The sequence below is a fragment of the Thamnophis sirtalis genome, unplaced genomic scaffold (assembly GCF_051295495.1).
Source record: "Thamnophis sirtalis isolate CommonGarterSnake01/CBP01778 unplaced genomic scaffold, rThaSir2_p1.2 scaffold_8, whole genome shotgun sequence".
NCBI classification, from domain to species: domain Eukaryota; kingdom Metazoa; phylum Chordata; class Lepidosauria; order Squamata; family Natricidae; genus Thamnophis; species Thamnophis sirtalis.
In genome coordinates this window covers 60243997-60263132 of record NW_028261388.1, presented here as the reverse complement: position 1 = coordinate 60263132, position 19136 = coordinate 60243997, and the positions used below count along the sequence as shown (strand labels likewise).

Sequence of the window (19136 nt, the reverse complement as noted above, 5' to 3'; positions counted from 1 at the left end):
TGGTTCTTTCATCATCCCACGACCAAGCAAGGCGAGATCTCCAGACCACAATCGCCATTGGCCCCGTGAACCTTCATAAAGCTCCTGGCAACTATTGTCAACTATCTTCACTTACTACCAGTCAGAGTGAACTGCTATCTCAACGACATCCTGGTTCTTTCGTCGTCCCACATCCAAGCAAGGCGAGATCTCCAGACCACAATCGCCATTGGCCCCGCGAACTTCATGAAGTTCTTGGCAGCTATCACCAACTATCTTCACTCACTACCAGTTAGAGTAAACTGCTATCTTGATGACATCCTGGTTCTTTTGTCATCCCACGTCCAAGCAAGGCAAGATCTCCAGACCACAATCGCCACGCTTCATGGATTCGTCATCATTTTCCCAAAGAGCCACTTGCAGCTATCCACCAGCCTGCTGCATCTCAAGACAATCATCAACTCTGAGCTCTGCAAAGTGTTTCTATCTCAGGAGCGCAGAAACAGCACCCAGGCACTGGTGAGTCAGGTTCAGCTAAGGAGAACCTTACTATTGGCAACCTTTTCCCAGCTCCTAGGGAAAATGATTTCTTGTATAGACATTGCTCCCTGGGCACGATTCCATGCACACGCTCTCTAATGGTTCCTGCTCCCATTCCAGAAAGCCCACACCAGCCATTCCCACACCAGGGTACAATTACCGCCCAAGGTGACCGGGTCATTCCTATGGTGGCAGTCATCCAAACTACATAGAGGATGCCCATTCAAAGAACCAAACCAAAAGAATGGATAACAGCCCTGTCTCGGTAGCGCATGGTCGCTGGAATGCACAGGAACTGTGGAACAGTATAAATTGGTTGGAGCTACGCACAGTCCAACTAGCTCTAATTGAATTTTGGGAATTAGTGAGGGCTCCCCACCCAAATCCGCCCAACCATGGCAGATACCGGATGACAGGATATTCCTTTCTCAGGGGGCTCTCATCCATCCAAGCCCCCAATGGATGCAACTTGCCATGTGGCACTTGAAAAGGATATCCTAGCCTGGCAGCAATTCTCGGACAGGGTCATAACAACTTTTCAGGCAGCCAGACACCCGTCCACCACACGCATCTATGATGCCACCTGGCTCTCTTTCTGCAGGTGGTGCCGCAGCTCCAGCATAGACCCCATCTTGGCTTCAGTATCTCAGGTACCTGACTTTCTACAGATGGGCATGGGCAAAGGGCTAATGCCCAGCACACTCTGGTGTCAGCTCGCAGTGCTGTCGACGGTGGCCACGGCCATACCCTAACTACACCAGAGGGTGTGAACTTTTCTCAAGGCAGTTGTAAATCTCAAGCCACCTGTGGTTTATTGCTATCCCATGTGGGATTTGACCTTGGTACTCCAGGCTCTCACTACAGCACCATTCGAGCCCATCCGTATCATCAGCCTTAGATTATTGACCCTTAAAACGTTTTTTCTTGTAGCCGTTACATCAGCTAGGAGGGTGTCGGCTCTATCGGTACGCCAGGATCTCTGTATATTTCATCCAGACAGAGTTGTCCTCTGGCTGGATCCATCATTTTTCCCCAAGATCAACACTTGGTTCCACCGGGTGCAGGAGCTTATCCTCCCGGACTTCTGTCTGCACCCCGTGCACCCACGAGAAAGACAGTAGCACCATCTAGGCTTTCTCAGAGCGCTCCGTCGCTATGTGAAATGAACAGCTTCTTCAGGAAATCCAAAGCATTATTTGTATCTTTTCAGCCAGCGTCTATGGGCCAGAAGGCATCTTTCAACACCATCGGATGCTGGCTGAAAACGTGTATTCCCATTGACTATGAAAGTTAATCTAGACCAGTTCCCAAGCATATCACTTCACATTCCACCCAGAGTGCAGCCACCTCAGCAGCTTCGACAATGCAAGCCTCTATTGAGGACATATTCAGGAGGCAACCTGGTCATCACCATCGCCCTTTGTCAAACATTATAAACTGGACGTGTTTGCTTTGGCAGAGGCTTCATTCAAGCAGTGGGTATTACAAAGGGTTCTTTCAACTTCCAGAACCCTGGACCAGCCTAGCTCCCGCCCTTAGTTTTCATTGCTTTGGCATGTCCCATGCTTGGATTCTCCAAGCAGCGCACAGGAGAACAACCGTTGACTTACCTGAACGGTACTTAAATGTGTGCTGAGGGAGAATCCAACCCCACCCTTGGCAACAGCTGGTCCAGGAGTTCTGGGACTCACCTTTGAACTTTCCTTCCACGACATCATTTGACCTTCATATTCCGGTCCTAACTCATATTTGCATCTCTTGGATTGGCTGAGCCTTCATACAAAACTGAACTCTTCCAGTCAGAGGAGGCGTGGTCAACAGTTTCATAACTTAAAGAGTTATGAAATTTAAACTTCAACTTGAGTTTAAAACTTCAAAGGAAAGGAGTGATTTAATACTAAAGTGAATAGTAACAGCTGCACAATCGACCAGCAGAGAGAGGCTTATTGATTGGCTGAAGAAGATTAAAACTTGGAATGGCTTCTAAGCAAAACCCTATCCAAAAGGTCCCCCCCCCCCGGCTTCAAAAAGTGTAGGCTGTTCGCCTGCCCCTGGCACAAAACTACAATCATTACTTCCTCCCCCCATAGGGGAGCCATTAACTAAAGAAATTTTTCAGAAGGAATTGGCTGAAGCATTTAAAAATCATGTAGTTACGATGGAAACAAAATTTAAGGAGGAGATATCCGTTGCTCATAACGAACTGTCTGATAAAGACAGTTCAGGGATGATATGTTGGGGGTTGTTAATTCGTTAACAGAATATGTCTCGGGAATTGAAGACAGATTAGAAGATCTTAATGATGCCAATATTAATTTGGTATCGAAAATGGATGTGGTGCAACAAAAAGTCGGAAATGCTGAAAAAGAAATTATTATGTTACAGTATAGACAAATGGAACTTGCACTAAGAATAAGAGGTTTGCGTGAAAACAATCAGGAAAATTTGAAACAGATTCTTTCAGAAGCTTTCGATAGTCTGATGGGAAGGCCAGGGGGAAATTTTGATTGGCAAATTGATAAGGTTTATCGTGCTAACTCCTGGCTGGCTAGACAGAAGCAGCTTCCACGGGACATTGTGATATACTTTACTACAAAAGACATGAGGAATATGATATTGCAAGAGTCCTATAAAACCAAGCTTCAAATTGGGGGTCAGGAAGTGACTGTTCTGAAAGAGATACCACCTCAAATGCTAAGATCCAGGAAAGACTATGCCTTTTTAGTCGAAGAGCTTAAAAATCGTCAGCTACAGTTCAGATGGGATGCACCAGTTGGGCTAGCACTCATTTTTGAGGGGCAAAGATACCGTCTTAATTCAGTATGGAAAGCTCGAGATTTTTACCATAATATCTTGAAGGCCGGACATCCCGCCCCACATGAACCCAGAGAAAGAGAACAAGAAGGACAAGATTTCTCTCTCAGAAGTACAAGGAGCCAAGGAACAAAGACAAAACCGTGTGATTACCAGATGAATGGATCAACAATTAAAAGAATAACAATCACAACAAACACCTGTTACCGCTCAAGATGCTACAGTTACCAGATTAGAAGCAGTGGGAGGAGCCAGACCCAAGGTTAAACTCCAGGATGTTCAGATGGCTCTAAAAAAGCTTCAGGGAGCTAAAGATGACAACTAAGTTTCTAACATGGAATGTCAATGGATTAAACTCTCCACAGAAAAGAAAGAAAATATATCATAATCTTAAACAGTTCAAGAATGATATAATTTGTTTGCAAGAAACTCACATTAGATCAACTGATCAAAATATCTGATTAATACAAGATTTGGACAACATTTTATAGCTTCTGCTACAGAGAAGAAAAATGGTATAGTTATATACTTAAGAAAGGATATGAAAGCTGAATTAATTGAAGCAGATCCCCACGGAAGATATATTGCAATAGACTTGGTATTAGAAGGGAAAAGGACATTGCTACTGGGAATATATGCTCCCAATCAACAACAAGATGGATTTTATAGAAAGCTTCATGCCAAATTAGTACAGTGGGATTATAGGTCCTGCATACTATTGGGTGACTGGAACGGTGTTATGGACACTAAGAAAGAAAGACTTCTTGCCCAAATACTCAAATGCGAGCGAAACTACCTAAGTCCTTTTTCGATATGATGGATGATTTCGAACTGAGAGATATCTGGCGAGAAAGAAATGCAGAAGAATATGATTTTACCTTCTTTTCTGATAGACATCAATCCTTTTCCAGAATTGATTTCATACTAATTACCAATGATTTGCTTTCTAGGGTGAAGAAGACAAAAATATGTGCCAGAGTTTTATCAGATCATAATCCAGTTTGGATGGAGTTGGGAGGGGTGACGCAAGCAAGAAGGTCTTGGAGATTGAATGGAAATTTATTTAGATATGAGAAATATACTAATGAATGTAAAAAATTGTTAACAGAATACTTTGTTTTTAATATGAATAAGGGTACATCTATGGAAATTGTATGGGATGCAAGTAAAGTGTATATGAGAGGAGCTTTGATAAATCTAAATAGACTTCCTGGGAGGAGCCTGCTGGTGGTGGCAGCAAAAAAAAATCAGCTGCCTCCGAATTCCTGGCTACGTACCTGTTTAGAGGATCTTCCATCTGACGTCTTATCAGGTTTTCTTATCCTTCAGGCAAGAAGGAAAGAAGAAATTGTTTTGCTGGCAAATGCTCTTCGATTTTTGCAGCTTTTGTGCTTGCAGGGAAAGGGGGGCTAGCCCAAGGCAGAACGGCTGTCCGTGCTGGGAATTTCAAACTGCCTTGTGCAGGACAAAGTAGGTCTCCCCCACTCAGTTCAAAGTTTTGTTTGATTTAATCTTATCACGAGCTGAATCCGTTTCCGTGGACAATAATTGTTTATCAACATTTTAGCTTCTTTTCTTTTTCTCCTCCGAAAAATTATTTACTTAGAGGCTTTTAAAATGGCGCCGAGCAGGCTGGTTTCTCCGGTAATAATGAACACTTTTTGTTAATTCTCACAAGAATTCAAAACAAAAGAGATTGCTTATCATATGTTTTGGTTTCACAATAGGCCAGCAGAAGCTTTTTAATTAGTTTCATTTCTATAAGAATTTTACTCCTTCATTAACTTTGCTTATCTGGAAGTTAAATGGTGATGAATCTGCTGAACGGTCTTGTTACAATGTTTACTCACTGAAAGTTTTGCCAAGCCTTAAACTTCAAAATAAAAGGGGAACTCAGCCTCTTTACTTAAAGCTGCATATTCAGGCAATAGAGTTTTATTAACTACAGGCAGATAAATTTTGAAATGGCTTCAAAACCAAATATTAACTTGAAGTTGTAAATTTTTTTCTTATTACTATTCAAAATACCAGCTTCAATTTTGTAAAAGGCTTTCTTATCCAGCTGCGTTACAAGATGGCGATTTTATAGCTTCTGCGTTTGATATATGACACACTCAATCAGCTCTATTCTCCTGAAGACTTCTCCTTATTAACTGTTAAAAGTCTATAAATAGTATCCTATTTAAAACCGAGGGGAGCAGAGACTTTGTTTGTTTGCTTGTTTGTTTGTGCATTTTTTATAATGGCTCCCAAATCGAAGCAGTCTAAGCGTTTCCTTAATAATACATCTCAAGAAATTGTTACAAAATCGCTGCCCTTGCCTCCCACGCCCTCTACTGGAGATCTCTTAACGCAAGAATTTCTTTTTGAAACCCTTAAAGAGTTCAGACAGGAAATTAAACAACTTTTATCGGACTTATATGATAAACTGGACGCCAAGATTGCTCAAACAAGGGAAGATATGATCAGAGTTATGACTGTTATGACAGACTATGTTTCTGAAATGGAGGACAAATTGGAACTTTTGGAAAAAGCTAATTCTAATTTGACATCTAAAATTCAAACGTTACAACAAGAAGTTGAAAATGCTCAAAAACAACTCGTTATGCTAAATTACAATAAGACTGCGTTTGCAATAAGAGTCAGAGGATTGCGTGAAAAGGAACAGGAGAATTTGAAACAGACCTTTTTTGAGGCTTTCAGACGTTCGGTGGGAAGTCCGGGATTTAACTTTGATTGGCAGATTCAAAAAATTTATCGCCAGAACTCGTGTGTAGCAAAACAACGACAGCTTCCGAGGGACATAATTATATATTTCACCACAAGAGAATCCAGAAATGCGATAATACAGAAGTTCTACAATAACAGGCTGCGAATCGATGGACAGGACTTGATTGTTTTTAAAGAAATACCATCTCAAATATTAAGAGCAAGGAGAGACTACACTTTCTTAACTGAAAAACTCAGAGATTCTCAGATACAATATAAATGGGAAGTGCCATCTGGTATCACAGTCACATTTGAGAACCAAAAATATCGTCTCAATTCTGTTTGCAAAGCCCGAGATTTTTACTACAAAACTCTGAAGGCGGGACTTCCTGATTCACCCGGACTTGGAGAAAGACAAGGAGAAGGAGAAGATAAGCAGCGGGACACGTGGCTACAAGGCGGAGGGTGTTGCTTTCCCTTTCCGGAAGGGCAGAAGAGTAAAGAATAAAGATCCAGCTATGCCTTTAAAATACTTCTTAAATTTTTAATCTGAATAAAATTTCAGGACTCCTGTCTGGTATAAAATGACAAAGCTGTATACTGATGAAGAGATATTGAGACTGAAAGAAGCGGTGCTGAATTTGGACATATATTGTATGGGACTTATATAAGACTTGTTTGAATCTTAATTTAAACTGCGCATGATCTATTCTTTGGGGCGAGGAGAGCGGAGATCCTAGTTTTCTTGGATTGTGGTTTGGGATGAATGGAGTCGGGTGGCGTGGGGTAGATGGAAGGGTAGTGAAAGTTCAATTAGATTACCTTGATCCAGAATGTAAGCTGATTTTTGTATAAATTGTTATTTGAATACAAGGTTAAGAAAGATTATCTGGAGAGTCTACACAAGGGTGGAGTAAATATGAGAGGAGCAATGGATGAGGATAAAATATATATGCGGACACGGGTAAAGGCAGGATGGGAGGTATAAAATTTATATGCGGAAGCAGGTAAAGACATTGTTTAAGATTTTAAAAATAATGAGAAGCTGAGTTTAATGTTAGAGAGTATATTGACTTCTCTTTCTTGGGGGGGCGGTTTCCCCCCTTTTTTTCTTTTTATTATTCTTTTCTTTTTTGTTCTTTTTTTTTTTTTAATTATTATTTTGTAACTTCTAATCTATTTGGTTTCAATATACTCCAGACTTTGCTTGATAAAGAACGATGCCGGGAATGGGACCTGGGAAGTCGGAAGGGGGTCAGGGAGGGGGGTTCAGGGGGTGGGTGGGGGGGAGGGTGGAAATATAGACTCAATTTTCAGAACAACGAATGCACTTGGATACCGTTGCTTTTTTTCTTTCTTTTCTTCTTTCTTTTCCTTTTCCTTTTCTTTTGTTTTAGTACAAAACAAATAGACCAATGAATACTAGAAATACACTGAAGCGAGGTGTAGAGGGAAAGAAGAGGGGGGAATTAAGAGGGAGTGAGAAGGGAATGTAAGGAGGGTGAGATGGTGGGAAGGGGAGAAAGGAATGGCTGAGGGGGAGGGGAAGTAGAAGAGGGGATTGTTGGAAGGGAGAAATGAAAGTTGGAGGGGTAGAAGGAAGGGTGTATGTAGGATAGAAGTGTTATGAGTTGTTTATTGCTTCTTCTTTTTTTAACTGCACAGTATTTAAGTGATTGTATAAAGGAAAATGAAAATGTAATAAAAGAATCTTTGAGATAAATCTAAATAGATTACATAGACGTAAACAAGGGGAAAAGCGAACAGAACTGGAAGATAAAATTAGGAAGAAAGAGCAAGAGTTAACTTTAAAACCAGGAGATATAAAGATTAAAGAAGCAATTACCTTATTAAAAGACCAATTTAATATGTTGATCTCAGACCAGGTAGCCACTAGTCTGTTATATGCAAAACATAATACTTTTTGAAATGCAAATAAATCTGGTAGATGGTTAGCATATCAGATTAAGAAAAAACAGAAATTTCGTAACATAGCCAAATTGCACTACAGAGGGAAAGAAGTGTTTCAACAGGGTGAGATTCAAAAGGTCTTCCGTGAATTCTTTACAGTGTTGTACAAGGGTGACAAAATTAATGGTCTAGATATAGAGAGATACTTGGATAAAGAAAAAATACCCATAGTTAAAGAAGAGCAGAGGCAAAGACTGAATCAACCAATAACTTCGGGGGAAATTTTACAGGTAATTAAGCAGTTAAAGGCAGAGAAGGCACCTGGTAGAGATGGCTTGACAGCGGCTTACTATAAAAATCTACAATTAGGAATGGTAGAACCTCTTAAGGAATTATTTAATAAGATTCAAGACAGCTTTTATATCCCTGATACCCAAAGAAGACCAAGATATTACCCAACCGAAAAACTACAGACCTATCTCACTACTTAATGTAGATGATAAAATCTTTACTAAAATACTAGCAAATAGGTTAATGTTGGTTATGCAACAATTGATTCATAATGATCAAACAGGTTTTATTCAAGGGAGACAAATGAGAAGTAACGTAAGATTAATAGTTAATGCACTAGAATATTTGGGAAAGAATAACCAAATTCCTGCCGTGCTCATATTTCTGGATGCTGAGAAAGCCTTTGATTGAGTTAATTGGCAATTCCTGTTGAAAACACTGCAAAAAATGCAAATAGGAGAACGTTTCTTACAATCAATTAAAGCAATATAACAACAGCAAACAGCTCAAATTATAGTTAATGGAAGCTTAACAGATTCTTTTCAAATTGAAAAAGGTACAAGACAGGGTTGTTCCTTGTCTCTATTACTGTTTATTATAACTTTGGAAATATTGCTGAATAAAATACGGGGCTTGGAGGGCCTAAAGGGAATTAAGATTAGGCAGCAAGAATAGTGCGTGCTTTTGTGGATGATTTGGTTATAATATTAACCCAACCGCAGGAATCTAGTATGATCTTAATGAATATGATTAACCAATATGGTCAAGTGTCAAGATTTAAAATAAATCTAGGGAAAACAAAAATACTAGCTACAAATATGAATACTAAACAAAAGGAAGAACTAGAAGGAATGATAGGATGTGAAATAGTTAAGAAAGTCAAATATTTAGGAGTTCATATTTCAACCTCAAATGGGAAATTATATAAGTATAATTATGAACCACTTTGGCATAGTATACAGACAGAGATGAAAAAATGGGAAAAGTTACAGTTATCTTTGCTGAGAAGAATAGCAGCAGTGAAAATGAATATTTTACCTAAATTTTTATTTCTTTTTCAAATGCTACCTATACTTAAAAAGATGTGAACCTGTTAGAATGGCAGAGGGTATTAATAAATTTGTATGGGCAGGAAAGAAGCCGAGAGTAAAACTAAAAATAATGCAAGATGTGCATGAGAGGGGAGGTTTGAAATTACCCAATTTAAAACTATATTACGATGCAGTAGCATTATCTGTAATTAGTGATTGGATTGATTTAACAAATGATAGGATACTTAATATCGAGGGGTATGATCTGGTATATGGCTGGCATGCTTACCTGCTATATAACAAAAAAGTGGACAAGAATTTTAAAAGTCATATTTTAAGGAATGCTTTACTGCGGGTTTGAAAAAAATATCAGTACAATTTAAATGATAAGATACCCATGTGGGCAATTCCTAGACATGCAATAGAAAATATGAACATAGTACAAAAACAGGATATAATTACTTACAGACTTACAGTTTACTCCTCAGTTATTTTTGTTAGGTATAATTACTGATTGTACAGCTGTAGAGATTAATTTGAGTTTGCACTTAATAACTGCAGCTAGATAGTTGGTGGCGCAATACTGGAAGAAGGAAGACTTTCCTACAATTCAAGAATGGACATTGAAAGTCACAAATTTAGCCGAGATGGCTAAAATATCTGCATATCTTAAGGACCACTCAAACGAGAGATATAAACGAGACTGGAAAAAATGGATTGATTATATACAAAATAAATATGGGACTAAGAAATTCCAGATAGCTTATGATTAAGATCAGGAATGATATAAATTGTTTAAAGCTAGCCTAGCAAGGAAGTGTTAAGTTCAATGTAAAGATGTTATTAATTTTCTATTCTTTTTTCCAATATATTTTAGACTGTTTTTGTTAAAGATTTATACCGTGTATGGGTTCTGGGAAGTCGGTGGAGGGAAGGCTGGTGGGGGGTTGGGAGGCAGGGTGGGAGGGAGGGATGTATATTAGGCTTGACGAGGGGTGTTAGATTTTAATGTAATATGATTGCACATGTATACTGTCTTCTCTTATTTTTTCTTTAAAACTAAGATAGGTTAAGTATATTGATATGGAAGCATAAATACCATCAACATAGATTGGAGTTTTCTCAGAAGTGGAAATACACCAATGAGAGGAAGAGTGGGAAGCAGAAGAGAAGAAAGATGGGAAGAGAGGGATAGGAGAGAGGGTAAGGGGGGAAGATGAGGAGGATAAGAAGGAGTGGAATGTAGAGAGAGGAGAAGGAGAAAGGAAGGGGAAGTAGACTAGGAAAGGATGATGGAGGGAAGAAAGGAAGTAGGAGAGAGGTAGAAGAAAGAGGTGTATGGAGAGCAGAAGAGCTAATAATGGGTTTTTATCTTCCTGGGCGTTGATGACAAGAGGAACTGATGTAATTACTACTTAATACAATAGGATACTGGCTATGTAATAGTATACATGTGATTGTATGTTATGAAAATGGAAAATAAAAAAGTATATTTGGAGAAAAATGAATAAAGAAAAAAAGAAAAAAAACAGTTTCATAACTTAGTCTCTAGGCTAATGGACAAAGTTAACCCAAAGTTCTCCCGCAGCACACATAGAAGGACCGTTCAGTTAAGTCAACAGTTGTTTTGTGCCATGAATAAGGCTTTATGGTAAAACTTTCCCATGCTATATTTTGTTTAGATTTAGTCCTAAGGCCTCTTATTCTATGATATACCTAGTTTATGAAGAGTTACAGTAGTTCCAAATAATATTACAATTACCCATCCCACACTTAGGAATTCTGTGATTGATAATTGTAAAAGTTTGGATATGAACTCTTACTAAAGTCTAAGTATCTTGAGAGTGCCTAGCTAGTTTCCTCTTCTTCAAGGAAAAAAACTAGTCCAGCCTTTTGAAAAAGCACCTTTGCACAACTATGACCTGGATGACTGAGAATCTTCACAGACAGCAGGTTATATCCTATTAGGAATCAGTAGGCTTTGAAGTTATAATGGTATGCTACTTTATACTTATTTACTTACAGTAAATCCTATTGAGTTCATGGGAATTTTTGTTAAGTGTTTGTATACAGTTGGAATTTATTCTAATTGGTAAGGAAAAAATTTAAAAGTATTATTTGGATATTTTCTCTCATTTGTTACTTTAGATACATGGATATGTATACCAGTGCATTGACATTTGTTCTATAATGATCCCCCTAAAAAAGGACCACAGATGATAAAGATATGACTATTGAAATCTATTTATTTTTATGAATGTGTCATTTGTAGGAAAAAGTTTGAGAGATTATTGTTTAAAGATAGTATCTACATAGATGTTTGCTAAGTAGAAAGGGATCTGGATGCTTGTCAAGTTATTCTTATTTTTTTTTAAAAAATCAAACTTGGTTGACAAAAGAAGACTTCTTTCATTCCTGTGTGAAACATTATACAATTTTTAAATGGTTATTTTTTTTTATGTTTATTGATGTAAATTATTTTTAATGATAGAAAGGCTATTGTTCCCATTGATTAAAAATACCAACTGTAGTCTTGATTATAATTTTCATTAAGATGCCAAAGTAACATTATTTTTTATTCCTCAAAGGATACAACAGCTGTGCATCACATTGACAGCCTTGCAGCTCTGACTATGGATCGTTCTGGACTTATGCGGGAAGGACTTAGAGTCCCCAGTAGTATTGTCTATTCCAATTTATGTGGACTTGGCTCAGACAAGACCCGGGATGCTACAAGTGCTATTGTTGGCCTTGGATTTGGTCCTGAAAGGAACTCAGAGATACAGTTCAAGTCTAATCCCACTGAAGCAATTGAAAATGGAGCTGTAAAGAGCCCAAATGGCTTCAGTGCTCTTTACAAAACACCACCTGGAATACAAAAGAGTTCTGTTTCAACTGGGGAGACCTTAGGCTTGGACAGAAGCTCAAGTGACAAACAAAATCCTCTTAGCATCAATGGTGCTAGTTACCTAAGGCTACCCTGGGTAAATCCTTATATGGAGGGTGCTATTTATCCTTTTCTTGACTCACCAAATAAGTATTCATTGAATATGTATAAGGCTTTACTACCTCAGCAGTCCAATTTTAGTTTGCCACAACATGTGACTTATTCGCCTGTATGTACAAATGGTGAACGTTTTTTATACTTGCCACCTTCTCATTATGTTGCTCCCCACATTCCATCATCATTAACTTCACCGATGAGGATCTCGGCTACATCAGCATCACCTGCAATTCCCCCTTTGGGACACTGTCCAGATAAAGGCTTATCTTGGAAGATGGGAGTAAGTCCAGCAAATCCCATAGACTCTCATACCTATCCACATATTCAGAATAGTAAACCACCCAGAGTTCCCTCTGGTAAGCCAGCTGCTAATAATATGCCAGCTGATCCTTCTATTTTGCTGTCACATTCACCCAGGCCTAGAATGCATCTCCCAACACAGGTTGGAGATACTTACTCAGAGTTCCACAAACACTTTTCCAGAATTTCAACCTCTCCTTCAATTGCAGTCCCCAAGCCATATATGAATGTAAGCAGTGAATTTTCTTCCAGAGTCTCAAATGGGAAAGCTCCCAAAGCACATGATCTAAATGAAATTTCTCAGCAACCTGCAGTGCATGCAAGGAAAACAGGCCATGACCGGAAAGATAGCAGATCCCCTCCATTATTAGAAAAGCAGCAAACTATTACCAAAGATATCATTGACAAACCCCTGGATTTGTCATCAAAAGTTATTGATACAGAAATAACCAAGTCTGATCATGTTAACAAAATGGTACCAACTGTGTTAGTTCATAGCAGGGCTGGAGGAGGATTGGTTTTACCTGGAGGTGATCTTCCAAAAGAAACTATTTCTCCTGGAAATGGTTGTCCTGTCTATAGACCTGAGATAATTAGCACTGCACCTTCTTCCTGGGTGGTTCCTGGTCCAGCTCCTAATGAAGATAACAGTGGCAAAAACATTCTGTTGAAAAACAACCCCCCCGGCTGGGTAACACCTCAACAACGAAGTTCTTCTTGCCCTAGGATGGGAGGTACGGAAACAGTAATTAATAATACTTCAGGCTCTTTATCAACTGAAGGTCGCCCAGCATCTGCTTCTCCAGCTCCAAATGCTAATGTAGATTGTCCAAAAACTAACATTTCTGTAGAAACCACTGCATCTGTCATACAGCATATAGGACAACCTTCAGTATCATTGTCATCGTCATTGTCATCACCACCATCAAAGCATAGTAATAAGGCAGCTAAATGCAATAATCAAGAACCTATGTTCAAAGCAAATGAAAACACTCTTGCTCCAGGTTCCATATTTTTTTCTCCAAATGAAGCATTCCGATCTCCACCATTGCCCTATCCAAGAAGCTATCTCCCATATCCAATTCCAGATGGTTTAGCATTAGGTCCTTTGTCTCTACATGGAAAAGGACCTGTATATCCTCATCCGGTTCTGTTACCTAGTGGCAGTCTTTTCCCTGGGCATTTGGCTCCTAAACCTACTATTCCATACAGCTTACCAACTAGCAGTGGTGACTTTATGACATATCAAGATGCACTGGGTATGGGAATGGTGCATCCAATGTTGTTATCCCATGCAGCTCTTGAGCTAAAAGATGATAAATTAGAAAGGAGATCTAGATCACATGAGAGGCTCCGTTATGAAGATCCTGCTCTGAGAAACAGATTGCCAGAGATGCTAGAAACCAGCACAAAGTTACACTTTGAAGTACTCGCAGAGCGAAATGTGAAATCACACCAAAGTTCAAGTCATAATAAAAATAGTACCAAAAGTGATAAACTTGTGTTTGCAGAATTGAGAGATGAGCAAGATGCAAAAGGTGAAACTGGTCTGACAAATCTGAGTTTTCCTATGGAAAATGGTAATCAAATACATGACCCTACAAAGCACAAGGTGGAACAAGTCTTTCAGCATAGAGATTTTATTGTAATGAGAGAAGAATGTGGGAGAAATAATTTCCATGAAGTGTACAACTTTAAGCAAGTTCATAATCCACACCCATCAATCTTCAACTTAAGGAAAGATGATCTCTCAGCAAGCCATAATAGAGAGAGATCGACTATTCCCCCTTCTTCTGTGTTTCTAGAGACTGCTCATGGGAATGATGGCTTGGCTATGTCTTTTTGTAAAATGCCAGATGATGCCAAACAGCTTTGCATGGGAAATGCACAGTCAAATGTTGAAATCAATCAGACATATGCCAAAGATGGGACTGAGGGTATGGAATCTAATGATGGCAAACTCCTGAAACCTAAGCCATCTAAGCTAGCAAAGAGAATAGCAAACTCTGCTGGTTACGTAGGTGACCGATTCAAGTGTGTTACAACTGAACTGTATGCAGATTCTAGTCAACTGAGTCGAGAACAACGGGCCTTACAGGTGAGTCTCTGGGAATAACTTACCAAAAACAATATTTGCTTTATAAAATTGCAGTTGAGAATGAAAGGTGATGTTTTGTGGGTTGGGAGAATGTATGTATACATTACAAATTTAAGTCTGTTGACAAAATTAATGATAAATTTGCATATATGAGGATACTGCTATGAGATGAGAGGAAGTTAAGCATTAATAGATACAAATCAAATGTAAATAATAAATAATTTAATCTCAAGAAGTATATAATAATGAAGAGCTGAAAAATGTGTGTTTCTTATTTGCATAGGTAGTTTTTTTTATAGCTTGCCAGCTTGTTTGGCCAGCATTGTACAGTAATGGCAAAGGTTCTAATTAATATTCTGAATGTGGCATTTGATAAAGGAGCTGCATTTTGGTAAATTAATGCAACTTCTTTACTAAGCAAAAGCATAGCATAAAAGAATAAAAGTTTTAATGAATTTAATGTTGAATGACAGCAAATATTGTAGGTTAAATTTACAATTTATGACAAGATGAGTTAAGCCAAATTGTTTGCATTGTTAAGAGAATTGGTTGATGCTTATAAAAATGGATGAAATTATCCAAATGATCCATTGAGTGCCCATTTTAATTACATAGATGGAAGGATTACAAGAGGACAGTATTTTATGTCTACCTGCTGCTTACTGTGAGGTCAGTTCTTCAAATTTTTATTATTAGACTCTTAAAAGTTTGAGTTAAAATTTCATTTCAAAACACACAGAGGGAAGTTGTGGGCCATGATCGTCTTTATTCATTGTTCTGTTTTTCTTTTTTGCTTGTTATATTTTTCAAAATGTGTGTTTGCTTGCCTATATTATACACAAACAACTTCATAGCATCTCTCTCTATGTATGTATGTATATATGTATGTATGTATGTATATATGTATATATGTATATGTGTGTGTGTGTGTATGTGTGTGTATATATATATATATATATATATATATATATATATATATATATATATATATACACATATACATATACATACATACATACATACATATATACATACATATACACACACAATATCATTTGCATATTGAGATTTTACATTTTTGTAATTATACATAGTTCAAATCTATGTATCTCAATTTTTATGCATTACATATTTCATTTTGAATGTACTTTCATTTGAATGTACTTTCATTTGAATGTACTTTCATTTAAGGTAAGGTAAATAAAGTAGCTCTTATTGTGAGTATTTTTTCATATCATTTCTCTTTCTAGCGTGCAATGATGCGCTTCTCAGAGTTGGAGATGAAAGAGAGAGAAGGCCATGTAGCAACCAAAGACTCAGAGATCTGCCAATTCAACCAAGCAGAATGGGAAAACTTGAAAGGAAATGATGAGAAAAAGCCCAACTCTGTCCCTTCAGAAGTTGTCATTGCTGGGCCAAATGACAAAAGCAGATGTAAGCATACATTAGTCTTAGTAGATTTGTGGTGGAGAACTAATTTACTTGCTGAAAAGGGAGATGAATAGTTGGGGTACTTAGTATATATATAACTTTTTTATTTGATGTATTGAATATCTGAACCAATAGGAAATTCAATTACACTTTACTGGTTTATTTCCTTACCTTTTTGATATGTTGCTTATGATTCATATACTCACCTACCAATTTAAAAAATATTTTGAAGCACTGTTAATATAACATAAGGAGACCTCTGTCTGAGTAATGCCAGTGAATTTCTTTGAAAAGATTTTGTTGTTCCAGAAGCTGCTATCCAGGGCTTGTTTATAGTGTCTTTTCTGTTTGCGTTTTTTATGGCTGCATTCGGTTTCAGCTAAGTTTTCTGTGAGTGTAGAAAACACAAAGGTACTTGTAAGTTAAAAGAAAAGCAGTTACTTTTTCTCCTCTCATGCATTTGGGCAGGCCATAGCAAGTGACAGGATTAAGTGTAGAACTAGCCCCTATCAAAGGTACCAAAGTTCAAACAATAAGGATATTGTTTGTCTTTGAATAAAAGGCAATCATGGCATAAGTTTAAGATAAATATCAGTTGACTGAAATGTGTATTTGGTCAAGGAATATTTGGAAATAATTTTAAGAAGCAGTGCATGCATAAAGAAACATGGTATAATGTGGTTATCCAGTTAATTTTATTGTATTACATATTTTCTTCTGGAACTTAATGGCTTTGTTTCTATAAAATGTAGTTATCAAATATATGTTCAGACTGATCCTATGACTTGAAACCTTAAAATTAATCAGAAAGTAGAAATTTTCAAAATAAACAATCCCGCACCCATTTCCACTTATTCCTTGATACCAAATGTTATTGTGAATGCTATATAGTATAAAAGGTGCCAAATTATTGAGGGATATGTATATAATTTCTTGGAATAAAAGTGAACATTAAGCATCTTGGGCTGAATAAAAATGCACATATAGATCTTGTCATATTCCATGTTTTGGGGTTATCAATTGATAGGAATGAAACATCATTTTGCTAAATGGTAAAACCTTAAAATACAGTCTTTTAAATAATGCATCTGTACAGAGATCAAATAAGAGTTAAGGGGTTAAAGTGCTAACTGTACCATTTGTTTAATAGAAAAAGAAGTTGCAAAGATTTGCAGACATTTATCTTGGGGCTGTTTCTTACTGCCTTTATTATGACTTGGAGATAACAAAAAAGCAAACAAAAAGCTTTATCTTAAAATACATATTTATTTCTTAGACCTTATACCATTTTTTGTTTAAAAGTTTTAGGTGATGTACATAATACTTCTTGTTACCAGTATCCCAATAATAAGTATGGGTTGCAGCTGTAAAACTACTCAGTTTAAAACTTTCCTTTTCTAAAGTAGCCTCACTCCTGAAGTTTATAACTTCTGCAAGATTACAGTCTTAAAACATTTGCCACAGACTGTACACTTTAGAGCATGGTTATCCAACCTTTTGGCTTGCTTGGGCTGCATTGAATGAAGAGGAATTGTCTTAGATTGCAGATGAAATATGTAATATAGTTAATATATATAAATAATAAACTCCCTTTATTTTTTATATTTTCTATTATCTTATAGGGCCACATTACTAGCTGCTCATGTGGCCTATGGGCCATGGGTGGGACATGCCTGCTTTAGAGTAAATAGTAATAGCATTTACACTTATAAACTGCTTCACAATGCTTTATAGCCCTGTTTTAGTGGTTTACAGAGTCAGCAAACATATTGCCCCCAACAATCTGGGTCCTCATTTTATTGACCTTGGAAGGCTGAGTCAACCTTGAGTTTAGGATTATACTTGACAAGTCTGCTTTGCAAACAACCATTTTAGTGGGATGCTAAGAAAAATAAGGCATGTTTAAAAAAGAGGAAGAAGTTAAGTCAATAATATGATGGATGAGATAAATTAAAGGAAGAATGTGGGAGATGGGACAAACAAGACAGGAGGAAGAAATAGAAGGAGAGAATGTTTTTTAAAAAAATCACACAATACCTGGAATCACAAAAATATAAAAAAGGCATATGAACCTAAGAGAAAGGGGAAATAATATTGTAGTTTCAAGGTTCATCTTTGTATTTTTCTCATACAGAATTTGGTTTGTTTAGATCCATTTCTGCAATATGAAATAACTGATATGTCAAAGTGAATTTTGCTATATTGTATATATAGCATTACATTTAAGGTTTAGGGCAATGTTAAGGATACAAAATATCAAATCAGTTTTCATGGCCTTGTGTGTCTGGCATAGTTTGGTAAAATAATAAAAGTTGTTACTATTATTAGATTTTTATTCTGCTTTTATTTATATATAAATCAAAGTGGCAAACATTTCTAGTATTCTTGCCTCCTGTTTTTCCTATAACAACACTAGAATGTTGGTTGGGCTGAGAAAGGACTGGCAAAATTCTGGAAGAAAAATAGTAATGACATATAGGCGTTGAACTACATATGGAATTATATTGTACTTTTGAAATATTTTAGATACCCAATGCGTACACTTGTATGAATATTACCATAATTCAGAGAATTGTAGGCTGACAAAATATAAGGCTAAAGTCAAAATACCTTTCTCCAGTCTCCTTGCCTTGCTCTCTTCATTGATAAACTAATGGCTAGATATTAGAGAAAAGATAAGAAGGTATGTAATTTCCTAATCCTCTCAGTGGGAAAAGAGCTGATAGTATGGGAATAATGGGAAGAGTTAGTGCATAACAGGAGAGACTGCTAGGTTACATTCTGTCCACAGACCATCTCCATTCCTGATCTAGATTACATTTTTAAAAAAGGATGCTGAGCTTTTTCCCACCCAAGGACTGTGCTGTTTATTTGAAGGATGGGATGGGGACTGTACTGCAAAAAATACTGGCTGGGATCAGAGCAAAACTACAGTTGATTTCATTTGCATATGAATTTATTTCATATAAAACATAATGAATATCTTGCCAGTTGTATATTATCTTGCCAGTTGTGTATTTAATAACTT

The 19136-nt window shown here is 37.3% G+C and overlaps 1 protein-coding gene across 6 annotated transcripts in view; it reads left to right on the top strand.

Moving 5' to 3' along the window:
- Positions 1-19136, top strand: part of BCOR (BCL6 corepressor) — a 121072-nt gene that overhangs the window by 62910 nt on the left and 39026 nt on the right. For 5 of the 6 annotated variants that reach the window (XM_087721778.1, XM_087721777.1, XM_087721776.1 and 2 more), the window contains 3 exons: positions 11864-14677; positions 15293-15346; positions 15928-16111. In XM_087721778.1, coding sequence (XP_087577904.1) covers positions 11864-14677; positions 15293-15346; positions 15928-16111 — 3052 coding nt within the window. The remainder of the gene's footprint in view (positions 1-11863; positions 14678-15292; positions 15347-15927; positions 16112-19136) is intronic. The other variant, XM_014060904.2, reaches the window with a different exon arrangement.